Here is a 23,115-nt window from a genome sequence, read left to right as displayed (position 1 = left end):
TAGGTGATGATGAACTCCGCTATAAAGCAATGGCTATAGTGAACAAGAACAAAGGTGCTCCTGTTCCTTTTCACATTGTCGAATAATACACAATCTAGATATGTAGCTTCAACATTTCGCACTAAAGGTGTGTCAATTGTTCGACATGTCAGTAGTAGTGTCGCATTTGGTTTTCTTAGTCTGGCTCAAGGTACGAACAAAATTAGTAGCAGTGTTTGGTAGAATAATCTTTTTGAGAGATGACAAGACCGCACCCTTTCCTTGAACCACGGAAGACAGTTTCAACGGTATCAACGAACTCTTGTTTGTCTCTTCAGAGCCCAATTAATCATATTGTTGTTACTCTTGTTAAACGTGCAAGGGTCATACAGCTCATACATAGTATTGAAATCTGACCCTTGTAAATTAGTGTGGAAGTATTAGCATCCCTTTTCTCTCTATCGTTCTAATTTTAAGATTGTTTTTAGGTGAAGTTGGATTTCGGGACTCATGTAACACTCACAAAGAAAATATGATTTCTCTTACTTGTTCATTCAGCCACAAGCACTAATATTTAAACTATAAGAGTGTGTTTGGATGGGGAATGTTTTGAGGGAAAGTAATGTTTTGAGGGAATTCAAATACCTTGAGATGAATTCCATTGTTTGGATAATAATTTAAAGAATTTTTAAAATGATGGTAATTTATGAAGTATTTTATTCAAGTTAAATTTAAAGAATTTTAAATGACACCTAAAAGTTATGAATTTCAAAATTCTTCATTGTTATATTTTTTCAAATTTTGCATTTTGGTCCCCAAATTTTCCAAAAAAATCAATTTGACCCAATAAATGTTCAAAAAATTGCAAATTGACCCCTTAAAATTGTTGAAATTTACAAATTGACCCATACTTGAAATTTTCAAATTTGGCCTAAAAAAATTAAAATTTATAAAAGTTGTCCAAAATGATGACAGTGAAATTTTTTTATTACTCCATCCAAACAAAAGTATTGAGAAATAAAAGTAATTTAATTGAATCATTTAAATTGCCTAGAATTCTAAATTCTTTAAAATTTTCAAATTACCTCATCCAAACACACTCTAAGAGAAATCAAATATGACATAGTTACTTGCAATTATTTGCATCATATGATAAGCCAGAACAATCCAATCATAGCACCGCAACATCTTTGATATTGTGTACTCATCTCTGAAACATGGGTACTCCGAACATGGAGAAGTACTGATACCGGGTACGCAGCCGTACCGGGTACGCATATGGTACTCGTAAAGAAGTACCGAATTGTACCTACTTTTACTTAGTTATTTTGTCGTAGTTGGTGCAGCAAAAACGTACTGACCTTGAAAAAATAACCAAAATTATCTTGCTTTAATTTTGATGAAAATAGTAGAGGGATGCACACAAAAAATAAAACTCTCAAGCATCATGATGGTAGAAGTGTAGTACTTCACTTGAAAAATCGTTTTTTTGATGTTTTATACTAACGTACCCGTACCTTGATTTTTAAAAATTTGCCGTATTACGTACCGATACCGGTACCGGGCCGTACCCATACTTCTGCATCATAGGTACTCATTATATATGTGTCTATGCTTAAGGGAAAATGCCACGACGGGAACACCATATAATCCAGCCAATTCCACTATAAACAAGGTCATTCTTGTGGCCACTGACATTGATGCTCTTGACTAATGAGAGTCTGAAATCCCTTTGTAGCATCTTGTAGGGGAACGACAAAATACATGCATGAAGATCAATAGTAATAGCATCTTGTCCACATAAATTTTGTTTGTTGATTCTATGACAAGTCTATTGCATTCCTCCTCTCGATGGAAATCATGTTCAACTTTGCAAAATTTAGAGTGCATGGACATTAGAAGAAAAACTTGATATCTTAATCCTAATTAATTAACACCCAAAATTCACTACTATAATTTGCAACAAACTAACAAATTTATTGATAGATAATTAAATACAATAAACATCTTGGGAGACTAGACCAAAACCCAAGAAGTAGGATAAATCCTCACGAAGGAATAGAGTGCAATTCAATAACAAAACTAGCAACAACAAGACCAAACTCAAAAGAGTTCAATATTTCTATAACTTTGTAAAGAAGTCATCTTTGATAGTAATACAAATTGAATTTCAACATTTAATTCAGATGAGGAGAAGGAAGAGCTGGAACATAGTTGTCCTTATAGAGAAGAGGGTGGAAATTTCCATCCCATGAGGTAGAAGGAGATGGAATGTTGTCCTTATTGAGAAGAGGTTTGGAATTTCCCTTCAATGAGGTAATGTAGAAGTTGCTTCTTTTTTTATAAGTCTTTTTTGATGTACCATCTAATTGGTGAAGGAAATGCTTTTGAGCATGGCTAGCAACTTGACTTGCAGTTCTTGTACGAACATGTTGTGAAATCATTTTCCAATTTCCCTTCTTATGAATCTCGATCCCTTCTAAAAATAACCTATAAAAAAAAAATAATGAGAGGAAGTCAATTTTTTATGGGGAAATATGTGAAAACAAAATAAAATCATAAAAAGTAATGTGTTCTTCGACTAAAATATTTATTGATCCCTTTTTTTATTTGTTGATAAAAGGAATAAACTTTTAAATTTAACACAATAAAAATAGTGCCCCTTTCAGAAAAACCAAAGTGTTATTCGAATAAAAGATTTACTAATTTCTCTTTTACGGAATTCTCAGCATGCATAGAGACTCATCCACATGAAGAAGAAAAAAATAAAATTAAAAATAAAGTATAAGTTAATTTTTTTTTTCAAAATAAGTAAAGACATATACCTGTGTTCTTCTTCAGTCCAATGTTTCACGCTGACCACTTTCTTAGTCTTATTCTTAGTTGGAGGATCTTTCTTCTCATCGATTGAAGCTTTTGAAATAAAATCATCAGAATTTGTTGAAAAATCGACAAGACCTTCCTCAATGAGTGCTAAGTCATGCAACAATGTCTCATAATGTTCTTTTACTTCGGTTGATGATCGACCGCAAACAAGACCAATATTTTCCCATCGACCTTCTTGTACTTCTTCAAGATATTCAAAGAGAATGGTCTCAAAGATTTTATTTTCATCCCATGTCCACTCCTTTGATTTTCCATCATTATTATTTGTGTGGTTCATATGTTGGTATGAAGATTGATACATTCTTGTATCTCTAACTGTTAATCGCTGGTTGAAGATTAATAAGGGTTGCGTTTCTTTTTTCTTTTGGGTACAATAAGGGTTGCATTTATAAATAGTAATGTGAAGTATATATAGGATAAAAAGTAACAGCATTCCAAGGATTAATTAAATGCAATGCCGATAAGTATGAGAATGTATCCCTCAAAAAAAAAGATAAATATGAGAACGTTATTATTGTTAAACAATCATTTATATTTTTTGTTTTAATCAAAATCGAAGTTTCATAAAAAAAATACCTTTATGTTTTTTGAATGTTAGTGCAATAAAAAGATATGTATCCGTCGTACATATAATTTTAATTAAAATGAAAATAGTTTTATTCAATATTTCATAAAAATTATTGTTCGTAATATATAAGTATTTCTTTTTTTTTGAAGAAGCTAAAATGAAATATATATTAACCCAACCAAATGACCTTCTTAGCACTAGGTGTGCGAAGGAAGAAACACCAAAGTCACAACAATGTATATACAATAATTACATACCACCAAAATACAAGAAAGAAAGACTATTAACCAATGCCTAAAATCACAAATGGGCTATGCCACCAACCAAGATAGTTGGAGGGGAGAGTTACGTATTTCCCCTTCAACCACTTGAAAGTTAACGACTTTATTTTGTCTACCACTTGCATATAGAGCAATTTTTGTTCTTGAAAACCCTGTTGTTTCTTTCTTTCCAAATTTCCTACACTGTTACAAACCAAATAACCTGAAAGATGAACCGTCTTGACTTGGCAGCGCCCCCAATAAAATTAAACTGATTAAAAAGACTAGTTGCATCAGAAGGCATAACAGTAGTAAAACCAATCCACCTAAAGATGTGATTCCAAACAGCCCCGAAAACATTACAATGTAATAATAAGTGAGAGGATGTTTCCACCTCCCCACAACCTCCAACGCAAAACTGATCATCAATGTCAACCACGTTACGGCAATAAAGGTTGTCCTTAGTAGGCAACCTATCACGTAACAGGCGCCAAGAAAATATGGCCACGTAATTTATAAGTATTAACTCTAAAAAAAAAATTATAAGCATTAGTAGTTAGCACAATAAAAATAGCGGACAAACACAAAGTGTCCGCCTAAACGCAAGCTATATATAAACAAGATAAGAGAATTTTTTATTATTCATATTTTACCCTTATCAAACTCAACTATTTTCCAATTTTAAATTTAAAATCAAATCAACACCGTGATAATAGGGAGTGGGAAACTAACTACCTATTTAAATTAAAGTATATATATCGAAAACAATGCCCTTAGGTACACTGGTGAGTAGGGATGGTAAAGCGACCCAATACGTTTTGGTCTGTCCCAATTAAGCTCGCAGAATGGAACGAGATATATCGATTCCATAATTTTTCTCCTCCCGTTTGTGGCGGACTGACGAGGTGGCTTGTTGGCCCATAAAAAAAATTAAATCATTTTTTTGACAATTTTATTGTTATAAGAAAAAATATGTTGTGATTAAAAATATTTGATAGCAGATAATTTGTGGTAAAAACGATCTTATAAGATAAATTTAGGTTATGATGAGTCATTGGATTGCTCCACATTAAAATTTGCATCATCCATTGAACAAAAAAATTAAAAAATAGAAAGTTGACGAGTGGGCGGACTAGTCTTCCCCATCAATCTTAGGTTAAATTCCTGTAAAAAATAAAAAAAATAAAAATCTGAGTTGTAAACTTTAAATATTTGATATTGTTAATATTGTCAAATGATTCGTCTTTCGCATGACTAACGTAACATTGCAGTAATTATATTAAAAACAATTACATTGTTAATATTGTCAAACTCATGATTATTTTTAAAATATCAACATTAACATAGTGTTTCTATTAAGTTTTTTTAATTTCATATGTAAATCATTAAGATTAAGAGATTATAATATATGAGAATAAACTGTTTTTCTATGTTTATGACATAAGAGAAGAGGATAAACTATTTTCCTACATTTATGGTGTAACATAATCTCTTTTCTTTTTAATTACTTAATAGAGAATTGACCATAAAACTCACTAAATTAGTGATATAAAGAATTTAACCGAGATTGTTGTTGAAGATCCTGGTGAATTCATTGTTGGTTGTTGGTATTTGATATAAACAAATACCACTGAAAGTTTCTCTATTTGTATGACGTCTCCTACGCAACCAAGTATCAACAAAAGGCAACTTAATCAACAAAAGATTCTAGCTGTTGTTTTGGTGGGTATGGTATGAAGGAAATAACGGATCATTTATTTTTGCATTGGAATTATTTTGGATGTTTTTGGTATCTTTTTTGAAATTGACTTGGTATTTCATCGGTTGACTCGTATTGTTTAGGAGATAATATTGTGCAGTTTGATAGAACAAGAATAAGAATAATATTAGCGTGTGTGTGTGCCACAGAAATAATAGTCATTGAGAGTTGAGACACAACGAATTGTTTATATTGAATTAAAATAAGGGTACCAAGAATAATCTGAGTTAAAAGAGAAGCAAAAAAAAGCCCTTAAGATAGTAACCACTAACCACAAGTTTGTGTTTGATAATAAAGCCCTTTACAGTATCTTAAGGACTATTACTTTACTTGAGTTCTAGCGTGAGCATAGAAAATAGGTCGCTCACCGTGAAAACTGAAAATCTACCGCTTATAACAGGTGAAGCCGGTTTTACCATTTTTTTATTAATTACATTTAATATGTTTTTTCCATTTCTGCATCTTCAATAAACTTAATACGTTTACGGATCAATTTTAAGCTTTAATAAAAAAATATTACTCATTATATAAAAATACATCAATAGACAATTCTATGTATGTATCTTATTTTTAGTAGGTTAATGATCTCGTTAACAAGTGGAATTTTTTTTTTCCTTCAAAAAAAAAAGTGGATTTTTTTTTTTTCTAATCCGATATTATCAACCCATTTGGTTTTAACCGTATCTTATTTTTTAAATTAATCTCCTCCCATTTGGTTTTACTAATTCGCGTCGTTAACTCCCACATAAAATGCCAAACGAATGGGTATTTGTGGTGCGGTGCGGTTCGATTTTGAGGTTAAATTTCATCTGAACCGTAAGCTGAAAAAGTATGCGGTTTGATTTGGTTCGGTTGACTTTTAAAATAAAATCCGAACCAAATCAAACAAATGCAATTTGGATTGGATTGGTCGCTGTAATTTTGCTTATACCATAATTTTTTTTGTTTTCAACATTAAAATAAAATTTCAAAGATAAAACACAATATATTTTCAGGAATGTTTTAAATTTCATCCAACATTACGATTTTATTTTCATCAAACAATGTACCCAACTACGTACACCAAAGTTTAAACGTGGACAAAAAGTAATTAAATTTTGTAAAAATTACAAAAGACTAAATTTTTTATCATTCTTTAAGAGTTCAAATACCACAAAAATATGTTTTTTAAAGGAAAAAAAAAAAGAGGAAACTTAACAAGAGAAAAAAAAATGTCATTTTCTTAAAATTTCCATTTAGTTTTTTTTTTTTTTGATGTTGCTGTTTGGTTTGGTTCGATTGGTAAAATCAAAACCGCAAACCAAACAAAATCATGCTATTGAGTAAAAAAATTGTCTGAATACATCCGAACCAAGTTCCATTTTTTGCGGTTTCAATTTAGATTGGTTCGGTTTGCGATTTTTCTATTTTATTAGTTCGGTTTTAAACACGCTTAGTCAAACGTGATTTAAGGATAATGAATACATCGAAATACATAATTTAGTTTAAAAAGAAATTTTACTAATTGTGATATTGGAATTTTAAATCATCTTAATAATGTAACCGTGCTTTTATTTTTTGTCAAAAATAAAAGAAACTGTACAATTTTGAAGGGAATAACTCACTACAAGAAATCTGGTTTTTACTGGCGGAATAATCCCTCAGTAATGCTTTGTCAAAACTACCTCTGCATTACTGAGGGAAAATTCCGCCAGTAATGTTTATATTGATCTGCATTACCGACGGAAATTTCAGTCAATAATGTACTTCTCACTTTTTTTTTATTCCTTTCCACTTTTTAATTTTAATTAAAGAAATAAAATTTATTAAACACAAATAAATTAATGAAAGAAATGGATTTCACAAACACGACCACGGGAGCCTGAAATTTGGACGCGAACGGTGGTGGGGAAACCCTTGCAAATTGGTCGATCTACAGGATCCTCCGAAGAACAGCAAAGCCTTCCCTGTAACATTTATTGATTTCGGATACTGTTGAAAAAAAAATTAAAAACAAATGGACACTGTTTCACACCCGGTGGAAGACAGGTTTCCAGTAAACCATCCTAACCACTACATAATATATTTATATATCTGATGGACAAAATTAAATTTTCACCGTGAGAGACCTATTTTCTATGCTCACGCTAGCCCGAACCCTTCTTTAAATGTAAGTAAACAAGCAAGTTTTTACTATATGAGTGCATGCATTAAATTTTGGTCGTTGCATAATTTTTTGTTGTTGCATTATCTCAGGTGGAGCACAATGAGTGACATAATTCTTTTTCAAAAGATTTAATACCAATGCATTCTCATTACTGATTTCAAATCCTAAATATTTGGAATAATGAATAATTGGTATATAGTGAACGAATAGTATGCTCCACAATTGGTTGTGTTTCAACATTTGGAATGGTGTCCCTATAGACAAGAGTGTTGAAATTTCCATTCGATAAGGTAATGTCAAAGTTGCTTCCGGTTTTCTTCTTTTTTTATAGGGAAATGTTAACCGGCACGTACATGAAAAAAAAAAGTTAAAAAATTAAATCAAATGTACGTTACTTAATATCTCAAATATTAATTATTCAAAAAATAAATAATATCTTAAATATTAACTATAAATATAAGGCTTAAATATGTATTTCATCCTTGCAATTAGGGGTTGTTTAAAAATTAGTCCTGTATTCGCTAATCCTTGCAAACTAGCCTTGCAATCATTAATCATTTAAAATTTTGTCCTTTGACCAACTTAATCACTGCCACGTCACTAATTTGATGACGTGGCAATCACTGCCACACATGAAATTCCAATTTTTCCCTTACGAAGAGGACAACATATTGAAGAAAGAATTGGAAACCCAGGGGTAAAATTGGAATTTCGTGTGTGACAGTGATTGTCACGTCATCAAATTAGTGACGTGGCAGTGATTAAGTGGGGAGAGGGACGAAATTTTAAATGATTAAACAATGCAAGAGTAAATTGCCATGATTAGCTATTACAGGGATCAATTTTTAAACGACCCCTAATTGCAAGGATGAAATACATATTTAACCCTAAATATAAATACCAGTTTTCTTCTTCATCCCAATGATATTGCACTTTCTCGGTTTTATTCAGCAGAGGAGTTGTTTTCATCAGTTGAAACATTATTGTTATTTGTGTTTCGATTGATCCACCGTTTTGGTTGATTCACAATTTCTTTCAGGAAATTTGATTCTATGCTACGGTAGATAATCTACTGAAACTAATCAAATCGTGGCTGTTAAACAAATCTCTATTCTTTGATGATTGAATTAGCAACACCATTGTAACTATCAAGAATAGAGATTTGTTTGACAGCCAAGATTCAATTAGCTTTGACTTCACGTACGGCAACGGAAAACTCTACTGAAACCTCCTTCACCAAGCATCTCAAGAAACTCCATATTTTCTAACGGTTGGACTTCATTGAAGTTTTAGTATATGCTATGAATCAAACAAACCTAATCACAAGAAATTGGATTAATTAAACAAATTAACAATAATTACTGAATGATTAGTGTGTGATTAATGAAAAAGTTAGAGAGAACCGGAGTAAATGGAATCATATTTTTTAGATTTCTCGGCATTGTGTCCTTTGTGATTAATGATTTGGGAGAAGAGAAGACATAAATAGAGAGGATTTGAGAATGTACCGTAGCATTGTAGATTTCTCAGCATTGTGTTCTTTGGAGTTGAAGATTTCTAACGAGGCTTCTCTTTGTTGATTTCAAGGTCTCAGTGAAACATATGTTCAACCCTAAACTCCCTTTTATAGGCTTTCTACACTTATTAGGCAGTTAAACAACTAAAGCTTATCTAAAAATTGAAACGGTATCAAACTTGTTGGGCAAGTAAGTCATATTTTATTATTTTTTCAAAACTAATATTTTATTTGACATAAATATCTCAACAAAATTCATATATTACTTTGATCTTATCCACTAAATAATATCAATTATTTTATGCATCATAAATATCTCAACAAACTATTCATGATATTTTAATATTTTCTAATTTAATATTTTAAAATCTACTAACAGTATTTTAACATACTTTTTTCAATACGATGTTAATGATTAAAATATTGAAATAAATCTTTTTAAGAGAACATTGAGTAAAATATTTTTAGATACTTTCTAATTCTCTATTTTTTTAAGCAAGTAGATTAAGAAGTTTTGTAGTACAAAATCTAATGAACACAAAAGTATACCGAGGAAAAAAGAGTTAAATGTTGTTTACCCCATGTCATTTGGATGAGTTTTAGTTTGACCCGTAAATAGTTTGACTCGTAAAAAGAGATGTAAATTCCTCCTTACCATTTGAAGATTCTTTGGTTTTGGACCTTAAAGAAAGCTCACTATGAAAATGCATGAGGTGGTGTGCTGATTTGGATCTGACTATGTAAAATTGCTTTGAATAAAATAGAAAAAATGAAGATTGATTTGTAAGTTAGTGTGCCATGTTAGCAATTTTACAAAGTCAAATCCAAATTAGTGTGTTACCTCATCCATTTCCCATAGTCAGCTGTTTTGAAGGTTCAAAATTAAATAATCTTCAAATGAAAAAGGGGAATCTACAACTTTTTTTTTACGGTGGGTAAACCAAAACTCGCTCAAATGACAATTAAACATCATTTAATCTGAGAAAAAACCTAACCCAATAGAATACAAAAATTGGTATTCAAACAACCCTAGAGTAGACATGGCAACAAAACTCTTCCCCGCCAGACCCAGCCGCCCACGCCCCGAATTTAACGGGAAACGTCGATTTAACTGGGTTCGGGTGTGGGAGAAATCTGAATTTTACTACGGGGGAAGGGCCGAGGGCGAGGGATGCTTACACCCGCCCCGCACCCACCCTTGCCCCACACCCGCTTTTTGAAATTTACTTTATTAAATTTTATAATTTTATTTCCATAAGCACCGGCCTATTTTAATATATTATTACTCTTTAGAAACATATTTATTATAATTATTTTGCTCTTTTAAATTTTTTTATTAGATAGATATTTAATTATTAATATAATTATTGTTTTTTGTTGCTATGAAAAAAGTGAAATAATATGTATTTTTTAACTTGTCAAAAAAAATGTATGTTTTAAATATTTTATAAAAAATAAACTTTTTGCGGATGAGGGTGGGGCGGGGTTGGATGTTCAATTTTTACCGCCAATAAGATTTGGGGACGGGGCGGGTGCATGGAAGCGGGGGGAAGGAACGGGGATGCTTAAACCCGCCCCCGATCCACCCCGTTGCCATGTCTACCTTAGAGGGTAAATAACATAGTCCAAATCTGAAGCAACGAACATCGGTACATAACCTAGCACACCTGCGGATTGCGAAACCATATTGCAACACCTAAATAATACTAAATCAATTTCCTTTTCTTATTCGGAGTATTTAAAGGCAAATATGTGAAAGACAAAACGTTCAATCTATCATTCCTTAAAAACAAATCTATCTATCGAAAAAGAAAATATAATTTGGCATTACGTGGTGTAATTAATGTGGAGGCTTCTATGTGTGTTTCGGGGTGTGGTCAGGTGGAGGATGCTCGTCATTTGTTTCTCTCATGCTCTTGTTTTGGGTGATTGTGGCCTTTAGCGCGGTCGTGGATTGGTTTTGATGGTGTTGACCATCAAGAAATTTCTGATCACTTTATTCAGTTTTCTCACTATACAGGTGTTATGAAATCAAGACGGTCATTTCTTCAGCTTATTTGACTTCTGACCGTTTGGATCATATAGAATGAAAGAAATGCTAGATTATTTAAACAAAAAGAGTTATCTATAGATCAGCTACTAGACAAAGTAAAGTATTATTTTTTGTGGTGGTTGAAAGCCAAAAAGGCTTGTTTTGTATTTGGTGATCATATGTGGTGGTCTAGTCCTATGTCGTGTTTAGGCGTTGGATAGACTCTATTATATCTTATGTGAACTGAATTTTTTCGGTGGTTTCTTGGCACACCTTGTACTAAAGAGATAACTTTTGCGGTGTTAATATAATCTATTTTTACTTGTTAAAAAAAAAAAATATTTGACTTTCCCCCTAATAATATCAGGAGGCATCAAATCAAAACTTGAGTGAACGAAAACATTGTATAAGATAAGATAATACTTTCAATCTTTTCACCTTAATAAGTTAATCAGACTATTACAGATCTTTGAGAAAAAATCCTGATGACCAAAACTATTTTCCTTTCGTTTAATTTGTTATACCTTTCTTTTTAGTCCAACAGAAGGAATAAAGTAAACATTATTTTTTCTTGGTAGAAAATATAAGAATAGAAGGAATAAGTAAACATTTGATCAAAAACAAAAAGAAGGAATAAGTAAACATTATTATTCCTTCAAAAAAAAGTAAACATTATTATTTTTTGGTAGAAAATAAAAGAAAATAGTACCGTAACACAGAAATTATCAAACAAAAAAAGATTGAGATAGGGAAAATCTATCAAACAAAGAAAATTAAAAAAATGATAAATTATATAGTGATCTCTGTTACATCTGTCTAAAACGTCCACGGGTAGACAATATATGTATGATAATTTAAAAAAAAAAATAGTAAATAAGAATTAAATATTAGAAAATAGAATATTGGGGTTAATTTTGCCTAGGGTTTTTAAGCTTGAAATTGTGATTAAGATTTTCGTCACCCAGATGGTCGGCTTTTTCATCAGCCATACTTGGATGTTTTTAATCTAGGAGACTAACCTTTATTTTTGACCTACAATAAACGTAAATCGGATAATACGCAATTTAGCCATTAAAAAAACAATCATAAAATTTCAACAAAATATATGTAATGTTCTCTAAATAAAATATTTAATGCTCTTAATTTTTATGGAATATACATCATGCAAGATAAACTCTTTGACGTACATGAAAAAAAAAAGTCAAAAAAATAAATAAAATCAAATGTACGTTGATTAATTTCTCAAATATTAACTATAAGTATAAAAAGACCTGTGTTCTTCTTCATCGCATTGATATTGGTACTCATAATCCAAGGCACAAAATACAACGAAATCCAATCGTTAGAAAATATATGGAGTTTCTTGAGATGCTTGATGAAGGAGATTTCAGTAGAGTTTTGTCTTGCCGTGACGTCGAAGCTAATTGAATTGTGGCTGTCAAGCAAATCTCTACTCTTGATAGTCAATTCCTCCCTCCGTCCCAAATTGTACGTCACTTTAGAAAAAATATTTGTCTCAAATTGTATGTCACTTTAGAATACCAATGTCACTTTTGAAGGATACCCGCTAAAAAAAAACCTAACCCAATAAACACGAAAGTGTTTGAAAAAACGCCTAACAAATTTTACAAACAAGCGGGTATCCTTCGACATACCATGATCTTTTCATCTCTTTCACTAGCAATGAATTCATTTCATATATAGGAGCTGAATATGAGATTTCATGACAACAAAACTAGAGTCAAAACTCTATTAGCATCTTTTCTTTCTTTTCTTTTTTTTTGAAAGGGCATCTTTTTTTTTTTTTTTTTGAAAGATTCTTTTCTTTCTATATATATAACTGTAGTTATCATATGTAGGAAAGAAATATAAAAAATGGTAGTCGTGGTATATTCGCGTGAAAGCCCTTGGATAGATATAACATAGTTACATGGGTCATGCTAACTTATCAATCCATTCAATCAATTTCTCATGTAATGGATACATATTGCATAAATAATAGGAGCTTTCAACCTTTTCAATTTCTAATGTAATGGAATATCCTACAAAGACATCCAACCTTATCAATCGATTTTTAAAAAGAAGGATTGGTGAGCCTATCTATCTCATCAAAGACAAATTTGATATCCTAATTACCTTTGAATTTTTATTTTTTTTTATTTTGGTTTTTTTTTGTCTCATTTTCTTTCAAAATTCAATTCTTTTTTCAATCCCAAAGTGCTGAAATGTTGCCTTTACAGTTAACATACTCGTTTTTTCCATGCTTGTTATGTACAGAAGCTACGCCAATGTGTGACAATGACATACATTGAATTTTAGGGAATGCATTCAAAAGCTTGTTATTATTGATTGATTTGAAATCATTCAAATATATTACTTGCTCAAGTATTTAAATGAGAAAATGGAACAATTGAAGTTAAAGTTACAATTGAAGATGAAACAAAGTTTAAATGTACTGATAAATTTTGTTTTTTATTGTTAGAGTTTATTATTTAAATGTGGTTAACTGGTTATGTTTTGTTTAAATATTAGGTTACATATTATATATATATATATATATATATATATATATATATAATATTTTATATATTTAATTTTAGGTAAACTCGTACGAGTTTACGAGTCGAGTTTACGATTCGAGTTTACATAGTTAAAACGAGTTGAGGTAAACTCTCGAGGTGTAAAACCTTGGCGTATGGTACTCGTAAAGCACTACCGAACCGTACCTACTTTTACTTAGTTATTTTGTCGTAGTTGGTGCAGCAAAAACATACCAACTTAAAAAAATAACCAAAATTATCTTGCTTTTGATGAAAATAGTAGAGGGGATGCACACAAAAAATAAAACTCTCAAGCATCATGATGATAGAAGTGTAGTACTTCACTTGAAATTTTTTTTTTTTTTTTTTTATGTTTTATACCAACGTACCCGTACCTTCATTTTTAAAAATTTTCCGTATTAGAAGAAAAACTTGATATCATAATCCTAATTAGATTAACACCCAAAATTCACTACTATAATTTGCAACAAACTAACAAATTTATTGATAGAGAAAGATATACAATAAACATCTTGGGGGGACTAGACCAAAACTAGCAACAACAACTAGCAACAACAAGACCAAACTCAAATGAGTTCAATTCTATAACTTTCTAAAGAAGTCATCTTTGATAGTAATACAAATTGAATTTCAACATTTAATTCAGATGAGGAGAAGGAAGAGCTGGAACATAGTTGTCCTTATAGAGAAGAGGGTGGAAATTTCCATCCCATGAGGTAGAAGGAGATGGAATGTTGTCCTTATTGAGAAGAGGTTTGGAATTTCCCTTCAATGAGGTAATGTAGAAGTTGCTTCTTTTTTTATAAGTCTTTTTTGATGTACCATCTAATTGGTGAAGGAAATGCTTTTGAGCATGGCTAGCAACTTGACTTGCAGTTCTTGTACGAACATGTTGTGAAATCAGTTTCCACTTTCCCTTCCCATGAATCTCGATCCCCTCTAAAAATAACCTATAAAAAAATGATGAGAGGAAGTCAATTTATTTTGGTGGAAAAAGATATATTTATATATATAGCGTCAAAGATACATTAACAAAAAAATTTCGTCAGGTTTGTTATACTTTTCTTATTAGTCCAATTTAACGAATGAGTAGTTAGTGTAGTCACACAAAAATCATCAACCAAAAAGGGACTGATGCAGGGAAATTAAAATTCAAGATACATATTTCAATAGAAAAAAGGAATGAAAGTTTACCTACAAAAAGGAATACACGTTTTTCTTTTTCTTTTTTTTTTGTGGATAAAAGGAATAAACATTTAAATAAAAAAAAGTTTCTTGTTTATAAAAAATAATCAAGGATTCTTTGTTTAATTTGATGATTCTTTAAACTGTCCCTTTCATAAAAAAAGTAAGGTGTTCTTTGTTTACTAATATTTCTTTTTACGGAATATTAAGCATGCATAAAGACTCGTCCACATGAACAAGAAAAAAATAAAATTTAAAATAAAGTGTAATTTAATTTTTTTTCTAAATAAGTAAAGACATATACCTGTGTTCTTCTTCAGTCCAATGTTTCACCCTGACCACTTTCTTAGTCTTATTCTTAGTTGGAGGAGCTTTGTTCTCATCGGTTGAAGCTTTTGAAATAATAAAATCATCAGAGTTTGTTGAAAAATCGACAAGACCTTCCTCAATGAGTGCTAAGTCATGCAACAATGTCTCATAATGTTCTTTTACTTCGGTTGATGATCGACCGCAAACAAGACCAATATTTTCCCATCGACCTTCTTGTACTTCTTCAAGATATTCAAAGAGAATTGTCTCAAAGATTTTATTTTCATCCCATGTCCATTCCTTTGATTTTCCATCATTATTTGGGTCGTTCATATGCTGGTATGAAGATTGATACATTCTTATTTATCTAATTTGTTAATCGCTGATTTGCTTGAGTTCTCTAAGAAGGCTGCGTTAATGTGAAGTATATATAGTAAGGATAGAAAGTAACAACTTTCTCCTAATCCTTGGTAGTTAGTTTAAATGCAATGTCGATAAATATGAGAATGTATGGTTGGCTTTGGATGTTTTTTAAATTCCAATTATACCATTTAACAAATTTGCTTATAACTCTTTCAAAAAAAAAAAAAAAAAAACCAAATTTGCTTATAATAATGCTATATTGTTAAAGTCATTAAAAAAAAGAAATTATATTTTATTTGTTATATTGTAGGTATCAATTTTTTTTGGTGGTGGTCGGGGTTTGAACCCCGACCTTGCATATTTTATGCATTGTCCGATACCAACTGAGATATGCTCACGAAAATATTGTAAGTGTAATTTAAAATGTTAAATCAATCAATAGTGTATATATATATATATATATATATATATATATATATATATATATATATATATATACCCCTTAAACAACTTTTTCTATAATAAAATTGTTGTTGGTGTCATTAACAAAAGAATTTAGATTATATTTTTTTGTTATATTGTATTATTGTCGGTGTCGTTGAAATAAATAATCATGATTAGTTTGATTTTTTATAACTTGAAAGTAACAAACATTTATATATTTTTTTAGTTTTAATCAAAATTTCATAAAAAAACACCGTTCATAATTTTCAAACATTTATTGATTATGAGTTTTGTTTTGAAGTTTGTATATAATTTTATTTTCTTGATAAAGCAATTAATTGTGGGTTGAGATTTGTTTGATTTGGAATAAAGAGATGAAGATTTAAGAATATTTATTGTTGAATGTGTTTTTCTGATTTTTTGGGTGTTCATGTGTTTGAGTTGAAGATGATAAAGATTCATGAGTTTGAGTTTGAATTGAAGAAGAAGAATCACGATGGAAAGAAGAAGATGGAAAACCTTGAGAATGATTTTAATTTGATGATTTAATTTTAAAGATTTTAGTTTTTATTTAATTTTGAAATCAAAAATCTATTTAATCCAAGTGACATCTAATTCCAATTTAAAAAATATATAAAACATAAATTAATTACACAGTCAACTGGACACGTAAGTAGATTCTGCTTATAAGTTTTAGTGAGGGACCAAAAGTGGAAGAATCTCAAATGATAGGGACAAAATCTAAAAAATTTCTATAAGAATTAAAATCGGAATTCGTTCATATTACATGGACCAAAAGCGGTATTAACGTTAAAGTAAAAAAACATATGTGGACATGCAGGCTCTGTTTGGATTGACGGAACATAACAGAATGGAGCGGAATGGAATGGAATGGAGTGGAGCGGAGCGGAATGGAATGGAACAAAGATTCCATTCCATTGTTTGGATATGTTATGATGTGACAAAATCATGTTTCCATTCCATTGTTTGTGAAGTGAACGGAACGGAACAAGTTATAAATTTTTATTCCACTTTTACCCTTATTTAAAAAATACTATTATTATAAAGATATTACTACTAAAATTTTATTGCCTTCAACCGTTAAAACATTTAAACAAGAGTTTAGCATCCTAATTTGACTTAGACATGCCATCCATATGTTTAACAAACTGCATTTCTTCAGAACTCTATAACAAATCTAGGAATATACACGCATGTTGAAACTTTAAAACTCATTATAACTCATCAGTATGTATACTAGGTATTATTGGTAAAATAGCAAAAATAAAATTGAAGAATATATAGTCATACATCAACGTAGCAAAGTTTCTTTAAAAAAAAAAAAAAAAATCAACGTAGCAAAGTTCTTTTTTTTTTAAAGGTAAACATAGAGAAAAATATATATACCAGAGCAAGAAATAATAAGCATGCACATGAGGAATTAAGAGGAAAACATGACAGCAATGAAAAAATTAAACGGGAGAAGAAAAAAACGTAAGAACAGTAGTTGGAGGAACATGTTACAGATAAAATAAAAACAGGGGTAAAAATGTAATATTTTTGTTACGGTACTCTATTCCATTGGATACACCCCAATTTGGAGGGAATGAAAAATTGAAGGTTTGGGTGGTATTGGATGGAATGAGTTCCATTGTATTCCATTCCACTCCATTCACTTTTTGCAAATCCAAACAATGGAATATAATTATGTACCACTCTATTCCGTTCCATTCCATCACATATCACCAATCCAAACATAGCCGTAGTTGGTTGCGTTGACTACTATGGGCATCCCATTAATTACACCTGACTGCACGTTGCTTTGCAGTGTGATCTCCCTAATTATTTTTCTTAATATTTTTTTGATCTACTTACCATTGAAGCCATTTCCTTGTTCTTTGAAGCTACTGTAATTGAATTACTTCCATATATTTATTGCTATATGTTCATGCTTTATACCAGTACTTTTCAAAATATTAATAAACTTGCAAGTATTCTATGTGGTATTTTTAAGGAATAACATTGTTTTCCTCTTAAATTGCATGTTTATAAGGGATGAAGATTCCGCTAATCCGAAGTTCATTTGAAATATAAGAAAAGCACGAATAAAAATTGTTTTAACTAATATTTAAATTTTCATTATCCGAAATGATATGTCCTTATCAAAAGTCATTAACAATTTATACAATCTCATGAGCACTAACCAACTAAACGGACTAAATTATCCTTAAGAAAGTAAGCTAAAATATATTATTTCAAAAAATGATAATTTAGTTTTTTTTTTATGGATAATTTAGTCACTTTTGTTTACGGATATTTTAAGGATAATTTAGTCCCTTAGTGATCATGATTATAAAACATGCATCCTCCTACTGAAAAAAAAAAAAATTAATTAGAAAATTAATTAAAGTAAAAAAATAATGAGAGTCAAAATTTCGTTTGACTGAATAGTTGGTTAAAAAGGAATTATGAAAACTTTAAATTTATTATAATATTAAAAATAATACATACCAAAATTAGGTGGTTTTGAGAGCTTATACAACCAAGTTATATTGACCCAAAAAAAAAAAAAGTTATAAGATATGTGAGAGGGGCACAAGCAATATTCATACATATTACAATCACAAACTCACATGTCACATAAATCTCCTCCTCAATATTCTTAGCTCATTTTTCATAAACTTTATCACTTTTTTCTTTTGCCACCCTCATTTCTTATGTTTTTCATTCTTTTCCTGCTCAAGAAAAATAAATTACTACCAAGAATTTTCAAACTTTAATCTCAAACTCTTCACACAAAATTCTAAGTGAATTTTATTTATTTTGATTCTATGAGGGTCATAACCAATTTTTCTATGCTACTCTTGATCACATGTTTTCTTTGTCTAATACTTTCAAGTGCACAAACTTCATTTGATGGCATTGTTTCTGCTCGTTCGCTCGATGATCAGCTTCAAGATTGCGCATTTAAGGCATTTTCGACGCCAAAAACTGGTGTACCTTATGATGCTCAAGTACCTTCCAACCTAACAGGGATTAAAGTTTCAGCAATGAGGCTTAGAAGTGGAAGTTTGTGGGACAAAGGTGTCCAAAGTTACAAAGAATTTGAGATCCCAGAAGGGGTTATTGAACAACCTTATTTTAAAAGAATTGTTTTGGTTTACCAAAATTTAGGTAATTGGTCTCAATATTATTACCCTTTATCTGGTTATTCATATTTAGCACCTGTTCTTGGTCTATTAGCCTATGATGGCACAAATTTGATTGCTTCAAATTTACCTGAATTGGAATTAAGCGCTTATCATAAACCAATTTTAGTTAATTTTTCTTATGTGAAAAATACATCACCCTACGGTTCATTAGCAAAGTGTGTGTATTTTGATTTGTTTGGTTCTATAAAGTTTGACACTTTATTAAATGGAAATGTTTGTCCAATATTTGAACAAGGGCATGTTTCAATTGTAGTGGAATCAAATGCTTCACCACAAACTCATTGGAAGAACGAATTCAAGTTCAAGATTGTTATTGTATGTTTGGCTGGAGGGATTGTTTTGTTGTTTTTGTTTGGTCTATTGATTAGTAGAATGAGAAGAGCCAAACAAGAAACAAAGATTAAGCAAATGGAATTGGAAGCTGATTGCAGTGAAACTTTGAAGATAATATATATTGGTAACGCCAAAGTACCATCTGCTTTAGGGACTCGTACACCACCAAAGATAGAAAATGATTATGTTCCTTAAATGTTAGCCATTGTTGGCGCTACCATATACATATTTGAAAATTGAAATAAACGAATTATATGTTATGATGATTTGGTCCAATGATTAGTTCAAATGTTCTGGTCAATTTTGGTGGCTCTGATTTATTTCATTTGCAGTATAAATCATTATATAACGTAACCTTAAAGAGTTCATTAAAACACGTTATATATATATATATATATATATATATATATATATATATATATATATATATATATATATATAATTAATTACACATGAATAAAAGATAAACAGATAAGAAGTTGTGTCGCAACAAATCTTCATAAACATAACATTAATGGACCTAGAAGGTCAACCACCTCTGGAGCACGACCTGAACTCTATATAGAAGGTCAATAGTCTAGAAAACCAAAAGTGTCGAACGCAGATGGTATAAAAGCTTGTTGATTGTCAGAACACATTTTCTCATGTTTGGTCACTTTGCTTGACGCAACTTTTAAAGCTACTTGTCTTACCGTAAAAGTTCTGACCCCTAATCTCACAACTGATGAAACCCCATTCATCAAATTATTGACTCATTATGATCCTTTTTTTTAACAATAGGATAAATTCGTTTTATCTTCAACACCTTTTTCTTTTAATAAAGATATTTTTCTAAGTAATCATAGTCGAGATCATTATTAAAAAAAACTCAAGTCTCACGTTGAAAAGATATGACTCTTGATAAGAGTTTATAAAAAAGATGCATTCATCACCTTACAGGGATTTAGATTTCCTGCTATTACAGCTTAACATTGAAACAGATCATGGATGTCCGATCTAAAACGTGTGGCTAAGAATGTTTAGAATGATTTTGTACCTGCATTAATCTGTACCGTTCTATCCTTAATTAATGGTCAGATCTTGTACAGCGTAAAAACTGTGTACTTTATTACAGCACGAAATCCCGATCCACACCTTTCAGCCGGTTTTAAAAAGATAAATTAAACCATATATAAAAACCAACAGCCATCAACCAAAAAAATAGGCTATCAACTAAAAAAATATCATATCGAAAGTCAAGGTAATAGTAGAGGAACATGAGTTAAATATCTCCTTAAGGAATTTATTTTCACCCACACACATGTTATGTTATATCATTATTTCAATCTTATTAGCCAACCAATGGACTGTCAAACTCAAAGTCACGATCGATCTTGATGTGTGCTTTTCTATATCATCAAAATAGAATGGTAGTTTTCATATACGTTTTGATGGTTTTAAACTTGTGAAACTTCAAGCATTGTCGAAAAAACTCATTTTTTTTTCTTGTATTTCTTAATCTTCAACAAATTTAAGTCACATAGATCACATTTTCTCTAAAACACAACAAGTACGTGTCTTAATCTTTCAATTTATCATATTTGAATATTCAAGTTGTGTATGTTGTTGATTAATTTGATATTGTTCAGGGTTTGTTGATGGTACATGAATGATTAATTGTTTGTTTCTTTGTTTGTGTTGCATGAATTGTATTATTCATATTTAACGTTGTTGATTGTGCTCTAAGTATTTTATGAAAGGCTTGAATGATAATATTTTTTTCTTATTCTTTGTTGTAGATATCACTGATGATGTTGGTAGAACGAGACTTGGTAAGGAGACCTTGTATAATTCCGTTTGTAGAGAGCGAGAGGCAAATGCTCCTCCAAGACGTGAATGTGGTTGTGGTCGGAGTGCACGAGAAGGAGCAGAATGTACTAGTTCACGAGTAAGAGCATGGATTTGGTGAAGGAATTCCCGATTTGTCATTGTTGTCGAATTTTGATAAACATGTTGCAACAAAGATCTAGATTGAAGTAGTAAGTTTTTTTTTTTGGTCAGGGTTTGAACCCCAGACATTGCATATATTATGCAAGGTCAAAATCAACTTAGTTAAGCTCACGAGAACATTGAAGTAGTAAGTTTAAATATAAGTATTTTAATTTGAGAATGTGTATAAATAATTTATGTCAATATTATTATTATTATTTAATTTGTCGTTATTTTTTTCTTTCTAGAAGTACTAGAAAATCGTTAAATGCATCAACAATTGTAAAAGAATAATAGACCTCAAAAATTAAGAAGATATAGATTGGTTTTGGGATGTAGTTAAGGCGTATGGTCTTTACCCCCTTACAAAGACAAAATTTGGCACTCCGTGGGATCTTACATGTGGAGGCGCGGTCTTGCATTGATGGGTGTGGCCATGTCGAGGATCTGAATCATATATTTCTGTTTTGTCTTTACTTTGGTGCGTTGTGGCCGTTGGTGCGAGCTTGGCTAGGTGTTGTTGGGATCAAGACTCAGTTTATAACAGATCATTTCTTGCAATTTATTAATTATGCAGGTTGTTTGAGAGCGCGACGTTCCTTTTTCCATCTAATTTGGCTCCTGTGTGTTTGGATTTTGTGGACTGAGCGGAATGATAAAGTTTTCAGAAATAAACAAAGCTCTCTACCGCATATGTTAGATAAAGTAAAATCATATTTTTTGTGGTGGTTGAAAGCTAGTAATGTTGTTTTTAGTTTTGGTACTCATAATTGGTGATCGAACCCGCTCAAATGTATGGGTATCGACTAATTGTATTGTAAGTCTGACTAGACTCTACACAACTCATGTCGATCTTATTCTTGAATTATAGGGAAAACACCTTTCATGAAAAATGGTTCCAAGATTTCATTTTCAACGAAAAGCTTATTGTAGTAGTTGGTCAGTGATAGACTTTTAGCAAATATACTAAAACTTTCGAAGTAATCAAATTTATAAACTTCGTATCCACATGAACTGTTTCAATTTTTACTTGACAATGTGTAAATATTAAAAATCTGTTAAAATGGGAGGTTACCTAGGGAGTTGGATCATCTTGCTATCAATGTTTGGTAAACTCCGCCTATGGCTTATAATTGTTCTTCTAACTTTATGATGATTAACAATGTTATAATAGTTATAATAATTCTAATAACATATAATCTAACATCTCCACGCAAACTCACATTACATTAACGTGGAGCATTGATAGTTTGTCGATCAAGAAATGAAAATTTTGTTAGAGTTATAGTACAAACATTTATCATAATAAACCTTTATGCATAAGCTCACATAAGTTATACATATAGAAAATGATAAAATAATTAACGTTAACCAACATGTTATGATAAACGTTTATGAATAAGTTCAAATAAGTTATTTTTAGTAATCATCTTCGTTCCTCTATATATGTGATGTGAATGAAAAACAGAAAAGAGCACCCAAACACGTCCCAAGCAATCTCTGTGAAAATGAAACGAACTGTTTTTCCTCTTCCTCCACGACCACAAGTTGGAGGACCAATGTTCGTCCCACCGCCTCAACCTCAACGAAAAAT

At 30.8% G+C, this 23,115-nt stretch overlaps 3 protein-coding genes across 3 annotated transcripts; 1 reads left to right on the top strand and 2 right to left on the bottom strand.

Annotated features, from left to right (window-relative positions):
* Positions 1-2,156: 2,156 nt before the first annotated feature.
* On the bottom strand, positions 2,157-3,166 carry LOC11423440 (transcription factor DIVARICATA). The gene is made up of 2 exons (XM_003616023.2): positions 2,805-3,166; positions 2,157-2,469 (listed from the first exon to the last, which is right to left on the bottom strand). The coding sequence occupies exons 1-2, from the start codon at positions 3,164-3,166 to the stop codon at positions 2,157-2,159; spliced, it is 675 nt and encodes a 224-aa protein (XP_003616071.2).
* Positions 3,167-14,344: 11,178 nt separating this feature from the next.
* On the bottom strand, positions 14,345-15,558 carry LOC11436402 (transcription factor DIVARICATA). The gene is made up of 2 exons (XM_003616020.3): positions 15,197-15,558; positions 14,345-14,657 (listed from the first exon to the last, which is right to left on the bottom strand). Exons 1-2 carry the CDS (start codon positions 15,556-15,558, stop codon positions 14,345-14,347), a joined length of 675 nt encoding a protein of 224 aa, XP_003616068.3.
* Positions 15,559-18,839: 3,281 nt separating this feature from the next.
* LOC11430051 (uncharacterized) lies at positions 18,840-19,748 on the top strand. Its single transcript, XM_003616019.1, has one exon. The coding sequence runs from the start codon at positions 18,840-18,842 to the stop codon at positions 19,746-19,748; it is 909 nt and encodes a 302-aa protein (XP_003616067.1).
* The last annotated feature ends 3,367 nt before the right edge of the window (positions 19,749-23,115 follow it).

The sequence above is a fragment of the Medicago truncatula genome, chromosome 5 (genome assembly GCF_003473485.1).
Source record: "Medicago truncatula cultivar Jemalong A17 chromosome 5, MtrunA17r5.0-ANR, whole genome shotgun sequence".
NCBI classification, from domain to species: domain Eukaryota; kingdom Viridiplantae; phylum Streptophyta; class Magnoliopsida; order Fabales; family Fabaceae; genus Medicago; species Medicago truncatula.
The sequence above is the reverse complement of the archived record's forward strand: the minus strand, read 5'-3'. Positions and strand labels throughout refer to the sequence as shown.